Source organism: Pongo abelii, chromosome 1 (genome assembly GCF_028885655.2).
Source record: "Pongo abelii isolate AG06213 chromosome 1, NHGRI_mPonAbe1-v2.0_pri, whole genome shotgun sequence".
Taxonomy (NCBI): Eukaryota; Metazoa; Chordata; class Mammalia; order Primates; family Hominidae; genus Pongo; species Pongo abelii.
This window is the reverse complement of record NC_071985.2, coordinates 173,229,414-173,252,939: the sequence shown is the minus strand read 5'-3', so window position 1 is coordinate 173,252,939 and position 23,526 is coordinate 173,229,414. Positions and strand designations below refer to the sequence as shown.

At 41.7% G+C, this 23,526-nt stretch overlaps 1 protein-coding gene across 1 annotated transcript in view; it reads right to left on the bottom strand.

The window, feature by feature from the left end:
- Positions 1-10,363: 10,363 nt before the first annotated feature.
- Positions 10,364-23,526, bottom strand: part of LOC100447634 (cytochrome P450 2J2) — a 33,211-nt gene continuing 20,048 nt past the window's right edge. The window contains exons 7-9 of the mRNA XM_002810755.6: positions 21,766-21,953; positions 17,859-17,997; positions 10,364-10,902 (exon numbers count right to left, since the gene is read on the bottom strand). Coding sequence (XP_002810801.1) covers positions 10,724-10,902; positions 17,859-17,997; positions 21,766-21,953 — 506 coding nt within the window. The 3' untranslated portion in view covers positions 10,364-10,723. The remainder of the gene's footprint in view (positions 10,903-17,858; positions 17,998-21,765; positions 21,954-23,526) is intronic.

Sequence of the window (23,526 nt, the reverse complement as noted above, 5' to 3'; positions counted from 1 at the left end):
TTGGGTTGGTTCCAAGTCTTTGCTATTGTAAATAGTGCTGCAGTAAACATATGTGCACATGTGTCTTTATAGTAGAATGATTTATAATCCTTTGGGTATTTACCTAGGAATGGGATTGCTGGGTCAAATGGTATTTCTGGCTCTAGATCCTTGAGGAATCACCACACTGTCTTCCACAATGGTACTAATTTACACTCCCACCAACAGTGTAAAAGCGTTCCTATTTCTTCACATCCTCACCAGCATCTGTTTCCTGACTTTTTAATGATCGTCATTCTAACTGGTGTGAGATAGTATCTCATTGTGGTTTTGATTCGCATTCCTCTAATGATCAGAGATGATGAGCGTTTTTTCATATGTTTGTTGGCCACATAAATGTCTTCTTTTGAGAAGTGTCTGTTTATATTCTTCACCCATTTTTGATGGGGTTTTTTTTTTTTATTTTACACGTTGTACAAAAATGAACTCATGATGGGTTAAAGACTTAAATGTAAAACCTGAAACCATGAAAACCCCAGAAGAAAACCTAGGCGATACCATTCAGGACATAGGCATGGGCAAAGACTTCATGACTAAAACACCAAAAGGAATTGCAACAAAAGCTAAAATTGACAAATAGGATCTAATTAAACTAAAGAGCTTCTGCACAGCAAAAGAAACTATCATCAGAATGAAAAGGCAACCTATAGAATGGGAGAAAATTTTTACAATCTATCCATCTGACAAAGGTCTAATATCCAGAATCTACAAGGAACTTAAACAAATTTACAAGATTGCCATAGCTTTTACAGGGTTGGAATTAGCTATATTCATTGAGAGTGGAATTAACTATATTCATTGAATATCTCAGGCAGTCAGCAGAGACTCTGAAAAAATCACTCTTTAGGAACCCTGGAATGGAGGCTACTTTAGACCTACTCTAACAAAGCTTTAAAATGAGCTTCAAAAGGATTAAGGTGTCCTACAAATAAATTAACTTCCTATTAAAATAAAACTTAATACTCTGTAAAGGAAGACAATGAAAACACTCAACAATGAAAAACTTACATAATATTTACTAGACATAAAGAAGTGGGAATATGTGATCTGTAACAAGGAGAAAAACTCAATTAAGAGACACAGACACAAACAACAGACAAGGACTTTTAACTGAATAGTATAAGTATATTCAAAGATCTAAAGAAAAATAACAGAGAAATAGAAACTATTTTTAAAAAAATGCATTGATACTTCTAGAAAAATAAAATACATGAAATAAAAAAATTAATGGGTGGGCTTAATGACAAACTCGACACTGCAGAGGAAACTAAGAGTGAACTTAGTTGAACTTAAAGACAGAAACTTGAACAGAAACTATCCAAACTAAAGCATAGACAGAAGAAACGCTGAAAAATATTAACAGAACCTCAGTGGCCAGTAATTCAACATCAAGGAGGCCTCATATGCATGACTGAAATCCCAGAAATATGGGAGCAGGGAGTGGGTTAAGAAAAAGTATTTAAGGAAATAATGGCCATAATTTATCCAAATTTTCTAAAAACAATACACTCATAAATACAAGAAGTTTAATAAAGATAAACACCAAGTAAACAATACCAAGATACATTATTACCAAATTGCTGACAAGTAATGATAAAGAAAAAAATCTTAAAAACAGCTCTAAGACAAAAGACTCCTAATAAATAGTGGAACAAGGATGTGAGTGATTGTGGCCCTTTCATCAGAAGCAACATAAGCCAAGAAACAATGAAATGACATCTTCAAAGTGCTATAAGAAAAAAAAACCCTGTTAATTTATAGTTCTATATATGGTGAAATTTTTATTCAAAAATGAAGGCAAATTAAGACATTCTGTGATGGAAGAAAAAGAGAGGAGGAGGGAGAAAACCTGGGGAGAATTCAAGGCACAATATATGGTGGTGGTTTTCAAGAATAAGTGAGATGCAGAGGAGTCAGCCTGGGGGACTTCGTCAACATATATCCCTCCCCCAAAGATGGTTATGCAGTGATGGCAGTGGTGAAACATGTTGTGAATCCATGTGTGTTTCAGAAATGTTTCCTTTGGTTTTCAGAACCCAGTGGGGACCACTAATGTCAGTTGATTTTTGTGTTTATAATCCCCCATTTCTCACTTTCATCAGCACGGGAATGAGCTCTGAGAAGGGATGGTTCTGTATCTCCCTTTTGTTAACCACTATCTGATCCATAGTATGTGCTCAGTAAGTGTTTGTTGAATTGACTTTAAAAGACTATTAATGTGAGGCTTGGTACCAAAAGCACAGCTCCATTTTCTCTTTCCAAGTAGAAGAAAAAATTCATAAGGTTTGGTTTTTCCACACTTAGGGAGATACCACCAGCATATGGGGGTATTGAGGAAAGCAATGCAATTTTACCAAGTGAGAAAACATTATTAGCTATATTATAGGATGCTGTCATACATTCAAAGCTAATCAGAATAAAAGGAAGAAGCATCTTCCACTGCAGATGTACTTGGAACTGTACTTTCAGATAGTTAATGGCAGAAACACCCATGTATTTGCGTGATAGAGTAAAAATAAAAACATGGCAAGGAATCCTTCATAGTAAGTGTCACAGCCCAGCAAAGCAGGGTCCAGTGTTTGCCACATTTATAGCCCTGTCCTCTTCTTGCTGTTCACAGCACTGACCCTGAGCCACAGCAAGATCCTGAGGTGTCCTGTGAGTCATGTATCCATTCCTTCATTCAACACAGAAAGAGGAATAACACTCATTAGGGTCTCACTGTGGGCTGGATATTATATTTGTAACAGGATATCAAAATGCGGTTCTTCATCTCTCAGTTTCACGTGGAGTCCCAGTTACTGCAAATAGCACATGCCAAGTGCTATTAAACCCACAGCTGTAAAGTAGGGCACTTGAAATCCTATGTGAGACTTGCCACAGGGGCCTCAGATAACTGTTTTTGTCACCCTTATAGCCCATTGCCTACATTGAGGACTAATGGAAGAGGCAGAGAGACTTCTGTGGTGAGGAGTGACAAAGACTCAGCTCCTCTAAACCCTCTAGGCATTGACCTTGGCATCTGTCCATGTTGGGCCTAATGGCCCAGTTGCAGCAAGTCAGTTTAGAGGCAACCCCTGACCCCTTGATATCTGATCCAAATATTCATCCCCCACCCTTGGTACCTGATCACTCAGGTTTGCCTTCAGCAAGAATCCTGTCCAGTGGATTTAGCCAGAATCTGTCCTTACCCTCCATATTTCCTCTTAGATTTTCCATCCCCAACCCAGCTTCTTGGCTATAAATACCCACTTGTCATCCATACTGTATTTGGAATTGAGCCCGGTTCTATACTGAAATCTCCTTTCCCCTATTGTAATAGTTCCTGACTAAAATTTGTTTTTACTGCTTTAAATGCAGTTCAGCTCTGGTTTTCATTGACAGGCAGATCCTCCTGACCTCCCACCCGTCTCCCATGAAGCAGGAGAGGCACATGGTTTCCCCTCACCAGGTGAGAGGCTTCAAGCCAAAAGGGAGTTACCTGTGCTCTGTATTTCTCTGGGTAGGCAAGAATCAGTGGCACACAGATGCCTGAAAATTCCTCTAGGCAAGAGGTTGGGTGAGGCTCCAGTGGTAGCTAAGGAGTAGCTAAGGAGTGGGGGCTCTGTTGGAAGAGACTGCACTGCTTCTCACACTGAGTCAAGGGTGTGGGACTCCATGTGGGCCCCATGGCACAGCCAGCAGGGGGCTGTCTTGGATGCCAACAAGAGGAGTCCTGGAGGGATAACGTGTCCTGAAGAGGAGCTGCACTGGCAGATGCCCCAGAGTGGGAGAGCAACGTTAAGCTAAGGAAAAAACACTGTCCACATCAAAGGCACTGCACATGAGGGGCCCTGGTAGGATGGGGTGGGTGGTGGGTGAGGTAGGAATGCCCATGAAGGAGGGAGCACTGGACCAGAGAGAAGGGCTGGCGAACCCCTGCCCACACAGCCTGGAAACCTTCCAGTTCTAAAACTGAGTTGAAGGAAGCTAAATCAGTGAATATATGGAGTTATATGTTGCAGGAAGTCAGGGACCCTGAATGGAGGGACCGACTGAAGCCATGGCAGAAGAACATAAATTGTGAAGATTTCATGGACACTTTATTACTTCCCAAATCAATACCCTTGTGATTTCCTATGCCTGTCTTTACTTTAATCTCTTAATCCCATCATCGTCGTAAGCTAAGGAGGATGTATGTCGCCTCAGGACCCTGTGATGATTGCCTTAACTGCACAAATTGTTTGTAGAGCATGTGTGTTTGAACAATATGAAATCTGGGCACCTTGAAAAAAGAACAGGATAACAGCAATATTCAGGAAACAAGAGAAATAACCTTAAATTCTGACCGCCGGTGAGCCGGGCGGAACAGAGCCATATTTCTCTTCTTTCAAAAGCAAATGGGAGAAATATCATGGAATTCTTTTTCTCAGCAAGGAACATCCCTGAGAAAGAGAATACGCCCCTGAGGGTAGGCCTTTAAAATGGCCACTTCAGGGGGCAGCTGTCTTTTATGGTCGGGCTGTAGGGATGAAATAAGCCCCAGTCTCCTGAAGCACTCCCAGGCTTATTAGGACAAGGAAATTCCTGCCTAATAAATTTTTGGTCAGACCGGTTGTCTGCTCTCAAACCCTGTCTCCTGATAAGATGTTATCAATGACAATGCGTGCCTGAAACTTCATTAGCAATTTTAATTTTGCCCCAGTCCTGTGGTCCTGTGATCTCACTCTGCCTCCATTTGCCTTGGGATATTCTATTACCTTGTGAAGCATGTGATCTCTGTTACCCACACCCTATTCGTACATTCCCTCCCCTTTTGAAATCACTAATAAAAACTTGCTGGTTTTGCAGCTTGTGGGGCATCACGGAACCTGCCGACATGTGATGTCTCCCCCGGACACCCAGCTTTAAAATTTCTCTCTTTTGTACTCTGTCCCTTTATTTCTCAGACCAGCCGACACTTAAGGAAAATAGAAAAGAACCTACGTGAAATATTGGGGGTGAATTTCGCCCAATATCTGGCTTAATTTCCTCCAATAGTTACATAAATTGTATATTTATTGGACTGCAAATTGTAAGGACCAAAATGACACAGGATGGAGTGTGAGGGCAGGGATGTTTGTCATATCAGAAATGTAATGAGCCTTGCCTGAAATTTAATTCAGAGGCAAAACAGACATAGTTTACAGACTGTGGTGGCAGGGTGGGGTGGAAATAAAGCCACTTTTGTCTTGTACTCTAATGAGTCTTAGTCCCCTTCATTCTGTTACACAGACAGAATTTCATGTTTTCGTATTTATCCTTATTACCACATAGTGAGGTACTGTTTTAGAGGAAGAAATTGGAGGCTTGAAGGTTTAAATATCTTGCTCAAAGTCACAGTAAGGGGCTGTGGAGTGACAAATCAGGATAACCCTGGACAATCATACCGAACACCCTATCTCTTTCCTTTTGGTGGCTTAGAGAAAACTTGGCTCAGCAGGCTTGACTGAGCTCAAGGGGTGTACAGCTTGACACTAGGGGTGTCCAAAGTTTCCCCATTCTAACAAAGCAGCTTCTTCACCCAGGAAGCTGTCCTTGCTACTTAGTCATCTAGTCAGCCCTGCCTCCTGTCTATAAATATGTAGGGCACTGTATTAGTCCATTTTCATGCTGCCGATAAAGACATTCCTAGGAATGTGCAACTTACAGAAAGAAAGAGGTTTAATGGACTCACGGTTCCAAGTAGCTGGGGAGGTCTCACAATCATGGCGGAAGGTGAAAGGCACATCTCACATGGTGGCAGACAGGAGAAGAGAGCTTGTGCAGGGAAACTCCCCTTTATGAAATAATCAGATCTTGTGAGAAATCATGCCTTCCCAACAGTCCTTCAAAGTCTTAACCCATTTCAGTATTAACTCAAAAGTCCACAGTCAAAAGTCTCATCTAAGACAAGGCAAGTCCCTTCTGCCTATGAGCCTGTAAAATGAAAAGCAAGTTAGTTACTTCCTAGATACAATGCAGGTACAGGCATTGAGTAAATACCGATGTTCCAAATGGGAGAAATTGGCCAAAACAAAGTGGCTATAGGCCCCATGCCAGTACTCAGCAGTCAAATCTTAAAGCTCCAAAATGATCTCCCTTGACTCCATGTCTCACATCCAGGTCATACTAATGAAAGAGGTGGGTTCCCATGGTCTTGGGCAGCTCCACCCCTGTGGCTTTGCAGGGGATAGCCTCCCTCTTGGCTGCTTTCACAGGTTGGCATTGAGTGTCTGCAGTTTTTCCAGGCACACGGTGCAAGCTATCAGTGGATCTACCATTCTGGGGTCTGGAGGACAGTGGCCCTCCTCTCACAGCTCCACTAGCCAGTGCCCCCGTGGAGACTCTGTGTGGGGACTTCAACCCCACATTTCTCTTCCACACTGCCCTAGCAGAGGTTCTCCATGAGCTTTCCACTTCTGCAGCAAACTTCTGCCTGGGCATCCAGGTATTTCCATACATCCTCTGAAATCTAGGCAGAGGTTCCCAAACCTCAGTTCTTGACTTCTGTGCACCCACAGGCTCAACTCCATGTGGAAGCCGCCAATATTTGGGGCCTGCACCCTCTGAAGCCATGGCCTGAGCTGTACCTTGACCCCTTTCAGTCATGGCTGGAGCAGCTGGAATTCAGGGCATCAAGTCCCTAGGCTGTACACAGCAGAGGGACCCTGGGCCCAGCCCATGAAACCATCTTTTCTTCCTAGGCCTCCAGGCCTGTGATGGGAGGGACTGCTGTGAAGACCTCTGACAGTCCCAAGAGACATTTTCCCCATTGTCAGCTCCTTGTTACTTATGCAAATTTCTGCAGTCAATTGAATTTCTCCTCAGAAAATGGGATTTTCATTTCTGTCACGTTGTCAGAATGGAAATTTTCCAAACTTTTATGTCCTGCTTCCCTTATAAAACTGAATGCCTGTAACAGCACTCAAGTCACATCTTGAATGCTTTGCTGCTTAGAAATTTCTTCCACCAGATATCCTAAATCATCTCTCTCAAGTTCAAAGTTCCGCAAATCTCTATGGCAGGGGCAAAATGCTGCCAGTCTCATTGCTAAAACATAACAAGAGTCACCTTTGTTCCAATTCCAAACAAGTTCCTCATCTCCATCTGAGACCACCTCAGCCTGGATTTCATTGTCCATATCATTATCAGCATTTTGGTCAATGCCATTCAACAAGTCTCTAGAAGGTTTCAAACTGTCCCACATTTTCCTGTCTTCTGAACCCTCCAAACTGTTTCCACATCTGCCTGTTACCTAGTTCGAAATTTACTTCCACATTTTCGGGTATTTTTTCAGCAGCACCCCACTCTACTGGTACCAATTTACTGTATTAGTCCATTTTCATACTGCTGACAAAGACATTCCTGATAATGGGCAATTTACAAAAGAAGAGGTTTAATGGACTCACACAGTTCTAAGGGGCTGGGGAAGCCTCACAATCGTAGTGGAAGGTGAAAGGCACATCTCACATGGCAGCAAGCAAGAGAAGAGAACTTGTGCAGGGAAACTACCCTTTATAAACCCATCAGATCACCTGAGACTTATTCACTATCATGAGAGTAGCATGAGAAAGACCTGCCCCCATGATTCAATTACCTCCCACTGGGTCCCTCCCACAACACATAGGATTTGTGGGAGCTAAAATTCAAGATGAGATTTGGATAGGGACACAGCCAAACCATATCAGGCACTGTGAGGTCAGTCTCCCTCCTGGACCTCTCCTGGGTGCATGCAGCCCCACTATGCCTGACCCAGGCACACTTCCCTAACAACTCAGGGAATCCTGTGTGTCCTGCTCTTCCTCTGCTTTAAGCCCCTCAACCTCTAACCTGGTTTTAAATTTACACTGCAGCATGCATGTGTCTGCATCTCTTTGTAGGAGAGCAGTGGAGAGAAGATCCACAGCCTGAGTGCCTCTTGGTAAATCCATGCTTCATCCACGATACCACAGATCATGTTATGTTGCTTGCACACCATGTGTCATCAGACCCCCTGATACAAGAGAAGGGGGTCAGGGGCCCTGGAGCTTCCAAAATAGATGGGGGAAAAAGAGAATTACAAACGTGCATATAGAACAAAATCTTTGCATGGGACAGGAAGTGCTTGGACAAAACGGGGGCTCATATTTTAGAGCCTCTCCATGGGCTTTGAGAAAAAAGAGATATTTTATATAGCCAGAAAATTCAGTTACTCACAGTCATCTATTCCCCAAGGTTTCTGGTTAATTGTGCTCACATCCTATTTGGCCCTGGGTTCCATTGCATTTATCAAGTCAGGATGAGTTCCCGGTGGTTTTACACTTATTTCCCCAAGTAACAGGTATGTACTGTCCATCTAGAATCACAGAAAATGCACAGCAGAGTAGAAATGGAACTCAGAGATGACTTCAACAAAGTCCTTCATTTTACAAATGAGGAAACTGAGACACATGATGTATTTTGGCCAGTGTCCATTTGAGTCTCCTACTTGGGTGATCTGATTGGGGAAAAATGGAAGTCCTGGATGTTTGAGAAGTTCAAATTCAGGGCCTGATTTGATTGGTTTTATTCTCAGAATACCACTTGGCCTGTTTTCTAGAGATGCAAATTTCTGGTGGGTTACCAAAAAAAAAAAAAAAAAAAAAGGGCATAGGTGGGGCTCTCACTTCTATTCTTTCTTTTACTAGGGAAGAAACAAAACCTCCTCCCACACATTAAAAACCCAACCATGCCTTCCAGACATACCTTTTCTTGGCTCCCCAGCTAGATTAGCAGCAGTCAAACATTCCTCCCATCCTTTTCTGTTTCCCTTTCTCACAGAGTCAATTTAATTGGCTTTTCTCTGAATCCCAAGCAGCAGGAAGAAAGAGCCCCGTGACTTCATGGCCCATTTTGTTTTAAGCTATTTAAATTATTTAGATCTAACTGCTTTCTATGGTTTGGGTGTTTGTCCTCTCCAAAACTTATTTTGAAACTTGGTCCCCAATGTTGCAGTGTTGGAACATGGGGCCTAATGAAAGGTGATTGGGTTGTGAGGGCATGGCCCTCGTGAATGTGAATGGATGGATGGCATTGTTATGGCAGTGGGTTCATTGTTGTGAGAGTGGGCTGATATAAAGTGAGCCTGGCACCTCCTGCTTTCTGTCTTTTGCATGCACCTGCTTGTCCTTCTGCTTTTCTGCCATGTGATGACGCAGTATGGAAGCCCTCACCAGAAGCTGCCACCAAGCCCTTGGACATGACAGCCTACAGAAATGTGACACAAACAAACTCCTTTTCTTTATAAATATCCAGTCTCAGGTATTCTGTTATAGCAACAGAAAACAGACTAAGACACCACCTTAGGAAAAAGGATCTTTTTATAAGGCTTAGCCCAGGTTCCCAGGGAGTTCATTTGTTTGCACTGGTATCAGGGTCAAAACTTTGTGTACTATCAGTGTTACCTGGCCATCTATTTCATAATCCTTATCTTCCTTCAGCAGCCACACCTAGAAAGAGTGAGCAGGATTTTGGCATTTCTGTTTTCCTGCTATAAAATACCAAGGTCGGCCAGGCACAGTGGCTCATGCCTGTAATCCCAGCACTTTGGGAGGCCGAGGTGGGTGGATCACCTGAGTCTGGAGTTCTAGACCAGCCTGGCCAAAATGGTAAAACCCCATCTCTACTAAAAACACAAAAATTAGCAAGGCATGGTGGCATGCGCCTATAATCCCAGTTACTAGGGAAGCTGAGGCAGGTGAATCACTGGAACCCAGGAAGTGGATCACACCATTGCACTCCAGCCTGGGCAACGGAGCAAGACATCATCTCAAAAAAAAAAAAAACCAAAAAAAAAAAAAACAGGGCCCAGGGAGTTTAGGCTGGTAATAGCCACAAAAAGCTTACAGTCTAGTTGCAAGAAAAGATCACACCCACCATCGTTAAAGCCAGTGTGAAACAACATGGGAATAAGTGTCTGATGGAGGATTAAAGGCAAGAAGGTATTGTTAAGGATGAAAAATATTTCCACATTTGTTCCTGAAGCCTGTTTCCCAGGTTGGTTAATTGTGATCACATTCCACTTGGCCTTGGGTGTGTGCTTATGTAAACCACAGAAACTGTTTCAATGACACTTGCTTTCCCTGTCTCTAAATGAGGAATAAAACCCGCCCTGCTGACTTCTCAGAGGATCAGTCTGAGACAGAAACAAGATAAAGCATGCACAGTGCTACCAAATTGGGGAGCCTTCATAGCTCACTTCTGTGGCTGCTCCTAGGGCCCACTTTTAACTCTTACCAACTATTTTGCACCATTTTGACTTGAGCTTCTCAACAGGTCAGAAGCAAATACATATCTCACAAAGGAAGCAGGAAGGAGGCACACTACAGATAGAACTTTTATGATGTGCTTTATGGTTTACAAACCCCTTAAAGCTCACCATTTCTTTTGATTCTTACAAGAACTTTCTTTATGGAAGGAATCATTATCCTCTTTTCATCTCCTAGATAAAAAGGTAAATTATTTAGCACATAAATGATTTTCCCAAGGCTAATCTGGACGAGACAGTAGAGCTGGGATTTGGATCTAGTTTTCTCTGAGTCAAATTCCTCTGATCTTTCTTGAAAGTCACTTTCATTTTGTCCTAACACATCTGAGCAGGCACCAGTGGTTTCAGAACACATGCCATGTCTTCTTACTTTCCTTGCCCCTTTCTTTCTTAACAATATTACACCCGAGGAACAGCGCAGAGGCGGTGACTGACTGGGGAAATGGTGATGCCCATTCTAAACTTCAGGCTCAGCTTCTCATTGTTTGGGGGCCTGAAGGTAAATTTCTGCATAAGGGAAGTGAAGAAAATAAACAGCTCAGTCCTGGCCAACTGTTCTCCGAGGCATGCCCGCTTTCCTGTAAGACAAAATCAAAAGACGGGTTATCTTCTCAGGTGGCATTTGTGCCTAGCAGAGATTGCTATCCTCAATCATATCCCAAAAAAACTGGAGCAGAGGAAGGGCCTGTAGGCCCCAGGGTGTTATGGCCAGCAACTTATTTAAGTCTGACAACCACTTGGGTTCATCAATGCATAGAAAGCAGAAGTCCAGGAACACGAAGTCAAATGCCGTCAGGGGTCTGGCAGGCGAGCTTCCAGAATGAAGTTGCAGGGTGTAGGACCATAGAAGCGGAAGGCGTGGGCTGAGCTAGAAAGGGGATGTTTAGCCTAGGAGCTTTAAAAAAATCATTTAACAAACATGACAAAAAAAGACTACAAAAACAATCAAATATGTTAACTTTTTTAATCCTTAAAAAAATTGTTGAAAATATAAGGAATTAAATGTCAGAGCAGAGTTCCTAAGGTATAAGTCATCTTTTCCCTGTGCCACTTTTCCTCCTTAATCATGGGTTCCTACTGGCATGGGTGGCCCTCTATATTGTGACTGCTTTGGCCTTCCTCTTTCAATGGTTCTTGTTATGCACAGTGGCCCTTTCCCTTTGCAGGCGTTTCTTCTAACGTGTGGCCCGAGGCTGGGTCCTGGTCTCCACAGCTGACACCTAGCACTGCCCTGACCTCGTCCCACTCCCTGTTATGTGTGGGTGAACTGGAGGCAGAAGGACAGAGATTCAATTCAGCTTCTCCGACCTCCTAGCCACGTGATTGGGGCAAATTAAACAACCTCTCTAGGCATCAGTGAAAATGTACATGTGCATATTAGTGAAAATGAATATGTGTTTAAGATGAGAACTTTATATATTGTGTGAGCTACATGCTGAATCCAAATAGGCTAAATAATTTAATAATTTATACCTCAAAACAAAGTATTTTAAAATGTCACCTAGGTAATAATAAACATAGCTGTACAATTGCTTATTATTAACTTGATCTGGTTAATTCTCAAAAAACAGGAGAACACAATTTAAAAGATGACCTTTAAAGAAAACCTTTTGGGTGGTAGCATTACTCAAACAGCTTTCTGTATATTACAATTCTTTACTGTGATACTTTCCATAACATGCCTTTTATTCTGAAATAATTTCAAATGTACAAAAAACTTGCAGAGATAAGACAAAGAACTTAGCTCTCCTAAGTTGTTTGGAAGTAAATTGCCTACATTACCCATGAAATCTTCAGTATGTATTTTCTAAAAAGAAGGACATTCTCCAACATAGTCAAAATGCAACCATCCAAGCCAGGAAGTTAACACTGATGCATCACCAACATCTTCTTCTGAGGTCTCATTCAGGGTTACCAGTTGTCCCAATGTCCTTCATTAGAAAAGGGTCTAGTACAGCCAGTACAGGATCATGGATTGCATTTAGCGGTCATGTCGCCTTAGTTCTTCAGTCTGGAATAAGTCCTCACTCTTTATACAACTTTCACGGCTTTGGCCTTTGTAAAGATTACAGACCAGTTGTTTTGTAAATGCCTCTCATACTTCCTCATGATTGGATTCAGGCTGTGGAGTTTTCCATTTTGGGTAGGAATATCACCAAAGTGATACTGTATTCTTCTCATTTTATCCTATCAAGTGCTATACAATTGTGATGTGTTACATTATTGGTAATCACTTGATTAAGGTGGTGTCTACCAAGTTCTCTTGTAAAATTATTCTTTTTCTCTGTAACTAATAAGTACTTTGAGACTATGTCAACAAACCATTCTCATTAAACTGTGATCCACTCTTTTCCATTGCTATTTCTTGACCATGTTATTAATTGCTGATGGCTACCAAATCGCAATTTTTAAAATTCTGTCATTTCTTCCACATTTATTAGTTAACCCTTTACTAAGGGAAATGCTTGTTCCCCTCCCCATTTATTTATTCATTCATTTATTGATATCAGTTAGATGCATGGGATTCCTGTTTTTATTCAAAGGGTTATAATCTGTTACTATCATTACTTGTTCTGATGCTCAAAATATTCCAGATTTGACCATTAGATGCCCATTCAAGCTGATATTTCCTGACTTTTGGCACAACAATCTATTCCAGGTTTATAATACTTTCCCTTCCCTAGCCCTGGAATCAGCCATTTTTTTCCAAAAGTCCTGGTTTCTTTTAGTGGATAATAATATGTAGAAATCAAGATCTGGGCATTAGGCATGCTCATTGCTCTCCAGATGTTGTTGCCCCTAGCTGATATCAGTGGGCAGAGCTAGGGAATATATGTATGTATATAATGCGGGTATATGTCCAAAAGGGTGTGTGTGTATATATATATAAAAAAATATATAAATATATATATATACACAAAATATATATATATACACCCATATTTACATCTACATTTCTACATTTATTGATTCACCTATTGAAAATCTGAGTTCATTGTAGATTACATCGGATTCCAACCCAACACCACAAAGTTCGATTTTCTCCCTTTCTTTATTTGCAACTTCCTCTCATTATCCTCAATATATTTACTTATTGGATCAGTATCCCTTGTATATAATTTACCTCTCATCACTGCCACAGCCACCCTGTGCAGACTCCACCTCATACCATTTGTGCTCTGAGACCAGCTCTCGGCTTCCACCACACCCTCCCCTATGTGAATGTCCTCCTCACCCCACTTGGGCTACATTACCCCACGTAAGTCACTACCACCATCTCTATTGTGTGCGTTTTTAGTAGCTTACTTTCTCCCTAAGTAGTACCTATTCACAGCAATAATTTTAAAAAGCATGAAAAAGAAAATTATAAAGACAAAACCATGTTTGTAATCCCATAATCTAGACAAAACCATTGTCAACATTTTAACATATTTCCTCATTGTCCTCGTGGAGATTATCTGTACATCATAACAGATATTATTCCCTATAGTCAATTCTATTTGCTGCTTTTACTGCTTTATATTTTCCCATGTAATTTAATATCCGTGGAAATGTATGCATGCCTAAGTTTTGTCCTTTGTCTATAACAGGTTGTTAAGGAAATAAAGTTAGATCATATATGCAAAAGTGCTTAGTAAAGGCAAACATGCTTCATGGTTATGTCATTATATTATTTGTGCCTGTGTTTCCCAACACTGTGTGTCTAATTCATCTCGGTTCCCCTCACCTTTATCTCTTTATCCATCACAAATAGTACAATTAGCAACATGCTAAAATGATACCAAGTCAGTTTATTGTAAATACCCAAGATTATCCTAAAAGAATCCATATATCATGACAAACTGGACCTAGCAAGTCAGGAACCAGTGTTAAAGAACTGGCTTCATCAGTAACCAACTGTGTGACTATTAGTAAACCATTCATTCTCGCAAAACTAAACTTATCTCATTTGTCACATACGCGAAATAAATTCTCTCCTAACTATGTTACACAGCTAGGCAAGGATCCCAATGCAATGGCAGATATGAATTTGTTTTTAAAAGCATGAAAACTAGGACTGTTAGGTGTCAAAGCTTTGGCCTGGAAGAAAGGATACTTGGCTCCCCTCCCTGGTGCTTCCACAAACTGACTATCACTAACCAACCAGGCCAGTTACCTCAGTAGTAAAATGAGAGAACTGACTTACAATTTTGGCAAAGTTCTTTCTGGCCCTATCTCCTAGAATCTAATGATTTTAACTGGAAAGAGAGGAACTGGGCTCATGTATTTCATAAAGCTGCTTGCTGCTCTGATGGATCAAACAGGAAGAATTTAAATGAGGAAAAGTAAATATAAATTTGCAATAAAAACTTTGAAACCTGTCTTGATTATGCACACTTTAGAAGCTGTTACATCTTCTAAAGTGAAGACTTCAGAAGAGTCTTCTAGAAGACTCTTTACCAAGAGTAAAGGAACAGCAAGGAAAAGCAACTGCATGCCAAAAATTGGGCATGTGATGAAAAAAACAGACAGTTGTGTTGATGTTTTGTCAACCCTTTGGATTCTTCAGATTTCTATCTCCTGATCCATTTAAATGGTCCTCATCCTATCACATCTTCTTTGGGACATCCCAGATAAATTGCTTACCTTTCTATGAATTTCTTTCTTCTCAGTCAGAAAGAGAGATGGTAAGAACAAAGCAGCCTCAATTTTCCCCTCTCCTTGAATCCACGTCATTTGCAAAGCGATGTCATAGCTCTTTCCATCAAAAATTGTAGTAATATCCCCTCCCCTTAAACTGGGGCTGGCCTTATGATTGGCATTGGAAAACATAATGCAATGGAAGTGATGGTGTGTCAGTTCCCAGTCTGGACCTTAAGAGGCCTGTGTGCTTCCATTCTCCCTCTTTTGACCTTATCACCACCATGTGACTAAGCCAGGGCAGCTTGCTGGAGGATGAGGGATAATGTGAGAAGGGCCCCACTGTCTCAGCTGAAGATATCCTAGATCAGCCATCAGCCTGTTGACCACTGGCCAAGATCAGAGAGATCCAGGGGGCTGAGCCAAGATGGGCAGAGCCACATATCTGACTTATAGACTTGTGAGCAATAATTCATGCTTACTGTTTTAAGCTGCAGAGTTTTGGACTGTTTGTTATGTAGCAATATGCTAACTGATGCATATGTTATGAAATTAGTGAATCTTAGGCCTTTAAATGGGGAAGTAAGCTACATTCTAGTCATACTAGAGAGAACACTAGACTAGAAGTATAAAATCTTGAGTTTTAGGACCAGTTCTGCAAATTCCTTGAGCATATGATCTTGGATAAGAAAGAACTCTCTCTTATTTTTAGTTATCTTAAATTAAAAGGAGATACCTATCCATTTCCTGCCTAACTATTAATAACTGGGCTGTTGTAACGATTAAATTAGACAATTTTCTTGCAAATGAAGTCTCTAAGAGGGTGCAATACGACTTTCAATAGCAAAGCAGCAGTGAGTCACCGTGTATAGTTTTTAAAAAGACTACTGCTAATTCAGATAAGATAATTTTTTTTAAAACAGGAGACATGAAGGAACTATGAGAAAGAGGCTTCTGTGATGTGAAGAAAAGGTATCCAGGCATCACTTAGCCCAGAGGATCCTTTTTCCTTTTAAAACCATGGACTTCTAATAAGACTCCTCTCATCACAGTTGCAGCTGGCATTAGGTGAAGCATTTTTTGTGGAATGCAGAGGTCACATTTCTAGCATTTCCACATGGATGTTGTGCAAGAGCCAAAGAACAGGAATAATTAATTATAATAACTGGAATATAACAGCTGAAATTTTGTGCTATCATACAAAATTTGAAACTATTATAGACAGGAAGACTGGAAGATAGTCCTACATCTTATATCAGCTTTCATATTCAAAGTGAATTGTCCAGTGTGAGCAGAGGTGACAGAATTAGATGAAGAAAGACAAAGACAGCATCAATCATCAGAATCAGCCCAGAGACACCTAAGGCAACACAGCACAGGGGGGAGAGCATGGGCTTTGGAGTCACACCAACATGGGTCATTCCGTTTCTGCCCTTTCTGAGCCTCAGTGTCATTCTCAGCAAAATGATCTTGTCTCGGAACATCAATACATATTTTAAATTAACAATAAGCAAACTATCGTGCATTCCACAGTGTGGGCCTGTGTGGTATTTAGTTATTTTCAGTAGATAGTGTTAGCAAGAACACCCACATTAGTTTTTGATTAATCTGGTTGACATTGATCCTACCTCTGCCAGATGAGTTTTATGACTTTAGTTTCTATACTTGGTTAAGCCTCAGTTTCCTCATCACTGAAGTGGTTACAGTAATATAAACTTTATATGATTACACTAGAACATATGCACCATGGGAGCAGTTTTGTTTTGTTTTGGTTTCTGTTTCACTCATTCATTGTCATATCACCAGGGCTGAATACTTGACACATAATAGATGCTCAATAAATATTGATGGAATTAAAGAATTGTGAAATTATTTGAAATAATCTATGCAACATATCTAACTCAAAACCTGGAACATACTAAGAAGTTTTGTTATTGATTTTTCAATGTCGTGAGTTAAAAATATATTTTTGGACCTGGCTATCTTAAAAACAGGAGAAAAAACAGAGTTTTCACTGCCTCTTCTTTCTTAATTTTCAAGTTACATATTATATAAATGTATTAATTAGATTTTTAAAAAATGAATTAAAATTTACAAAGGCCGAAGAACCTTTTCAAGGGAGTACTTAGAGAGTAGAATCCAATCAAGTTAAGCCACTGACTGATGCCCATGTGGCAAATAAGTTTCTCCTTCCCCTTGTCCTTCTCTGTCTCCTTATTATAGATCAGCTCTATTTCTGCGTGAGTGGGCAGCCCTTAAAAAGAACTGAGGACATTTTAACATTTAGTAAGGATGGCAGCACCCGACCGGGTGCAGTGGCTCACACCTGTAATCCCAGCACTTTGGGAGGCCGAGGCGGGTGGATCACCTGAGGTCAGGACTTGGAGACCAGCCTGGCCAACATGGTGAAATCTTGTCTCTACTAAAAATACAAAAAATTAGCCTGGCATGGTGGTGCATGCCTGTAATCCCAGCTACTAGGGAGGCTGAGGCAGGAGAATCGCTTGAACCTGGGAGGTGGAGGTTGCAGTGAGCTGAGATCACGCCATTGCATTCCAGCCTTGTGCAACAAGAGTAAAACTTCGTATCAAAAAAAGAAAAAAAATGGCAGCACCTAATCCTCTTTGTGAGCTGGTGGTGGAGTCTGGGTCTCTGTTACCAGTTTTCCAGAGGACAGAACACAGGAAAGCTGAAATCTCTAGCAGAGGCAATGGAGGGCTTAGGAAGTAAGGGCAGGCTGATGCAATGCCCAGCCTTGGAAATCCCAGGGCTGTCCCCTACAGCAAGATGGAGTGAGTCGCACTGGCCAGGCTGTCTGGAGACATTCCAATGAAAACAAGGGAAAACAGGAGAGAGCAGGGAAGGGCTGGGAGAGGGGCCCTGGACTCCCACACACCTGTTTACTACAACTTACCTATTGAGAAAGGCATAAAGGCTTCCCTTTTCTTAAACCGTCCATTCTCCAGAAAATGGTCCGGATTGAATGTGTCAGGGGTGGCCCACTCTGTGGGGTCCCTGTGCAGCGCCGTCAAATTGGTCAGGATCATGGTACCCTAGAGAAGGCAGCAGAGACTCAGGCAAGGCTTGACCCATGAAAAAGCACACCTATGCAGAGGGGTGGTCGTCCTCAGGCTTCCATGCCGGGGGCCTGAACATACTGCCCCACCCTCCCCAATTGTGGTACACAGTCTCCTGTGTCCCCCAAACCAGGACCCTCCTCTTTGTCTGGGACAGCTTACAAATTAGATTGGATTTCCCTGCTGGGAATTTTAACAAGGATGACTGGCTACTCTTGACTGCAGGATCAAGCTTCCTTACAGGGACAGGTCAGTTTCAGTAGGTCTTGGAAGGAGGGGACATGAATGCACTGATGAGAGAATAATCCAACAGTCTGCACTGCACCAAAACCAGCCCAGCTGCTCAGTGAAGCTATAACGATGGAAGCTCTACAAAGGTAAAAGACATCTCATTCATCTTGGTTTTGCCATTCTCTTTCCTCCGATGTCTAGTACACGGCACCCCACTCCCCACGGTAGGTTTAGTAATAGAATCAGGTAGACCCATGAAAGGAGCCCCTGTCCATTCCGGTACATACTAAGAAACACAGGAGTTCCCAGAGGGAGCTTTTCCTTTACTCTGTCTTTATCCAACCCATCAGTGAGACTGGCCAATTTTAGTTTCACCTCCATTCCATGTCCACCAATGCCCACTTAGTCCAGACTTCTTCCTGGCTTGCCTGGACCCCTGTTACAGTTTCCTAACTGTGCCCCAAATCCTGTCACCCCTTTCAATCTGCTTCACACTCTGGAAGAGAGTGAGCTTCTAGCATGATTTAGTCATGTCACTCCCCAACTCCACAGCCCCCACTGCTCCTACCTAGGACTTGACACACTTCAATAGTTACCCATTGCTTTCAGGGCAAAGACTCATCACCTGGTCCTGGTCTGGGCCACTCTCCCACTCTCCTGCACTCCCACTACAGGGCTCTTGTTTCAGTTTCTCAAACATGCCGTGTTCCTACTTATTTCAACACCCTTTTTAAATGCTATTCCCCTTGCCAGGAATGTTCTTCCTCCCCACTTTGTCATCAAGCTAACTCTTGAAGCTAATCCTCAGTTCAAACATCACTTCCTTTTGGAAGCCTTCCCTGACCAGTCCTGCTAGTCTGTGTTTTTATAGACCATGGTGAGTTTTTTCCTTTGGGCAGTTATCATGTTTCTAAATATGTACTTGCATGATTAATTTTCTCAGGGTTGTTTTGCCAGACCTGAGCATTTCAGGTATGTAGTGTTTGTTGAATTCATTCAAATATTAACATATTAATATTACTTCAAGGAATTAATATCAATGATTTTCAATATTAGTAATAACTTTTTTTCTTTTTTCTTTTAATACAGAATCTCACTCTGTCACTGAGGCTGGAGTGCAGTGTGTCGGCTCACTGCAACCTCCGTCTGCTGGGTTCAAGCAATTCTCCTGCCTCAGCCTCCCAAGTAGCTGGGATTACAGGTGCCCATCACCATGCCTGGCTAGTTTTTATATTTTTAGTAGAGACGGTTTTCACCATGTTGGCCAGGCTGATCTCAAACTCCTGACCTCAGGTGATCCACCCGCCTCAGCCTCCCAAAGTGCTGAGATTACAGGTGTGAGCCACCATGGCTGGCCAATAACTGCTATTTTAAGCACTTTCTGTACTAAGTACTAGGTTAAATGCCCTACATGCATGATCTCATTTTACCTCCATGTGGATCTTGTAAAGGAGGTTTAAATGCATTTTTCAGATGAAGAAATTGAAGCTTTGAGAGGTAAAATAATGGGCCCAGAGTCAGACAGTGGGAGGAGGCAGAGCCATGATTTGAATTAGGTCTATTTGACGTCAAAGTCATAGCTCGTAGACTGTGTAACACACGGTTATTTCAATTTGTCAGTTCCCAAGATGATTTTTAAAGCTGACAAAAATCAGCGGCAGAAGAAGTCAAGCTGGTTTCCTTGAGTTAAATAAATTGCTAGAAAAATGCAAACAGCACCTGGAGAATTTAGACCTCAGCCTTTATCCACTAGATGGTTAATCAGTAAGGAAACAGTAAATGCAACAGCTGCTTTTCCTGGCTCTGCAGGGATAGTAACCAAGTAGTACCCAATGGGTAAGCTCTTCTGATTCTACTTCTCAAGATTTTCCCCAGGTATGACACACTCAGAGGTACTTAGACAGACTGGAATCGATCCACAGAGGCTGATCAAAGTGGTTAGAAAGCAAGGAAAGGAACTGAAAATGTGCAATGTGGGGAGAGGGCACTAGAGGGCGCAGGATAGTTGTCTGCAGAGATCCTAAGAGTGGCGAGTGGAGTGACATCAGAATTCTGTTTGTCGCAGAAACAGAAAATGAAATACTGCATGTTCTTACTTATAACGGGAGGTAAACATTGGATAGACATCGATATAAAGATAGGAACAAAAGACACTGGGGATTACTGGAGGAGAGAGGGGGCCAAGGGTTGAAAAACTACCAATTGGATACTATGCCAGTCATCTGGGTAACGGTCCAATCATACTCCAAACTTCAGCATCGTGCAACGTACCATTGTAACAAGCCTACATATGTGCTCCCTGAATCTAAAACAAAAGTTGAAAGAAAAAGAAAGAGTTCCACTTGTGAGTACAGGTGGTACAACTTAGACCAATTGAAAAAATAATAGGGAGATGCTTTTAAAGTCAAAGTAAAGCAACTCCTGTGAAGGGAGCATGGTGTCTCACAAAGAAACAGAACAGATCTGCTTCCAGATCCCAACTCTTCATAGTCAAGAGATCTCATGCAAACCTAATTTTTCTGAGCCTTGACTTCGCAATCCATAACATGGAAATAACAAGCTTCTCTTGAGTAAACTTACTCTGAGAATTGAATAAGACATTTTGAAAGAGACCACATTGTCCACAACCCATAATCATTACTTAATACATGTTCGCTCCTTTCTTTCCCTTCCCAGTAATGAATATTGCACACGCTTAGATTGGCTTCCTTATAAGATAATAAATTATACATCTGTCAGAAGTGGTGGCTCACACCTGTAATCCCAGCACTTTGGGAGGCCAAGGTGGGTGGATCACGAGATCAAGAGATCGAGACCATCCTGGCCAACCAACATGGTGAAACCCCGTCTCTACTAAAAATACAAAAATTAGCTGGGCATAGTGACACATGCTTGTAGTCCCAGCTACCTGGAAGCAACAGAACAAGACTCCGTCTCAAATAAATAAATAAATACATTAATGAATAAATTATACATCATGGGACTATGAGAAATAACTGGAAAAATACCTGTGGGGATATTATGTTAAAAACACCAGCATTAATGTGATGTTGTCCCAGGTGGTCTTAAATGTCCTTTCACATTTTAGCATTCTAGAACCCCAAGTTCATGAAGCAGAATTTCCCAAAGTTTGGCAGATCCCTAGTCTGGTGAGATGTTCTACCAAAACAAAGAAAAGTGTTCTGTGATAAAGTCTGACCTAGGACTGCTGCCTGCCGCGTGCCCACAGACTCACAATGCACATTAGCATAGTAAAAACACTGAGAGGCCCCACAGGAAAGAAAAGCCAGTCTTTATATAAACATATTTAACGTAGGAATCCTTCCTGCTCCCCTCCCCACAATACCTATTTATCTAGTTAAGAGTACACATGGAGAAAATCTAGTATTATATCAGGTATAAGATATCTTTTTCTTCCATTTAAATGATTCCTTAGGACAAGAATAAATGTCACTTCTCAAGTTCAGGTTTCTACCCCATCTAAAAGATGGGCTTGAAGATCTGCTTAATTACCTTGGGCAGGTGGTACCCAGCCAAAGTGGTATCAACTGTCACTTCCCTGGGAACGTTCAGGGGGACGATGTTCCCCATTCTCTGCACCTCATGGATGACAGCATTGGTGTAGGGCATGGACTCCCGGGCGGCTGTGCTCGTCTGCTGCCCCTGGCCAATCACTCTGTCAATCTCAGCGTGTACTTTTTCTGGTAAAGAGGGAATGGTTCTATTATTTTTTAAACTTTTATGCTTTATTATAAAGAGGTACGAGTGGTCTCTAAGATGTCATCTGCTGTATTTCAATTAGTGACCAGGTTGCAAGAAATAAAATGGTTCTTAACCTTTTGAAAGGCTTATTCAGAAAACTACCACCTCTGTAAATCTCCTTGAGCCTAGTTAGGCTATGGGATGGAATGACCAGGATTAACATGGCTAAACTTCATCACATCAGACCCCAGCAGACTTGGTGTCTGGTGAAGACCCACTTTCTGGTATACAAGTGGCACTTTCTCAGTGTGTCCTTACATAGTAGAAGGAGTGAGGCAGCTCTCTGGATTCTCTTTTATAACCGTACTACTCCCATTCCTGAAGGCTAATCACCTCCCAAAGGCCCCACCTCCTAATATCATCACACTGGTAATGAGGTTTCAACATATAAATTTGGGCTGGGGTGGGCCCAAATATTCAACCCATAGCAGATCTATAGACTCTAATTTCTCAGGTAGACATGTAAGAGTGGAAAGCGGGCCCTGAGGTAAGACCCATCAGGTTGCAAACTCTTGCTCTACAACATTGATGCTGCAAGTTACTTACACTCTTTAAACCTCAGTTTCCTTATTTGATTAGTGACGATAAATCTACCTTCATCTTAAGGATGTTTTGAGATTTACATGAACTGATGTTTTGAGATTTGTGTGACCAGATAGGACTGCTCCCAGTTTCTTTCATTGGTTGAGTGATCACCTAGCCAAAGAGAGAAACTGTAGCAGTCTTATCTCTTTTCTCTTTTTCTAGAGTAATAGAGATTTTAGCTGGAGACTTGACTGCCCAGCTAAAGAATATATTTTCCTCACGCTTGTAATCCCAGAACTTTGGGAGGCCGAGGTGGGTGGATCACGAGGTCAGGAGATCGATACCATCCTGGCTAACATGGTGAAATCCTGTCTCTACTAAAAATACAAAAAATTAGCCGGGCGTGGTGGTGGGAGCCTGTAGTCCCAGCTACTCGGGAGGCTGAGGCAGGAGAATGGCGTGTGAACCCGGGAGGCAGAGCTTGCAGTGAGCCGAGATGGTGCCACTGCACTTCAGCCTGGGCGACAGAGCGAGAAAAAAGAATATATTTTCCAGGTCCTATTGTAACTAAGTGTGACCATATTACTAAATTCTGGCTAATAGAATGTAAGCAGAAGTGATGTTTAATCCTTGGAACAAGTTCTTAAAGAAAGGATATGCGCTTCCTTCCCCCTTTCACTTCCTACTGGTGGAAAGCCTATTGGTGAGCCATCTTACAGAGTGCTAACAAGCGCATCATTCTAATCACAACAGAGCAACAAGTTGGAAGGAGCTGGGAACCCTAATGGCTTTGCAAAGCCTAGTTTGGATTTTTTTTTAACCTGAAAGCGAAATAAGTTATCATTTTTGAAAATCATCTTATTTGGGGGTAAAATACCCATAACATAAAATTTACTATGTTAGCATTTTTAAATGAACAGTTCAGTAGTATTAAATATATTCACATTGTTAAGCAATCACTCTCCAGAACTTTTTCGTCTTGCAGAA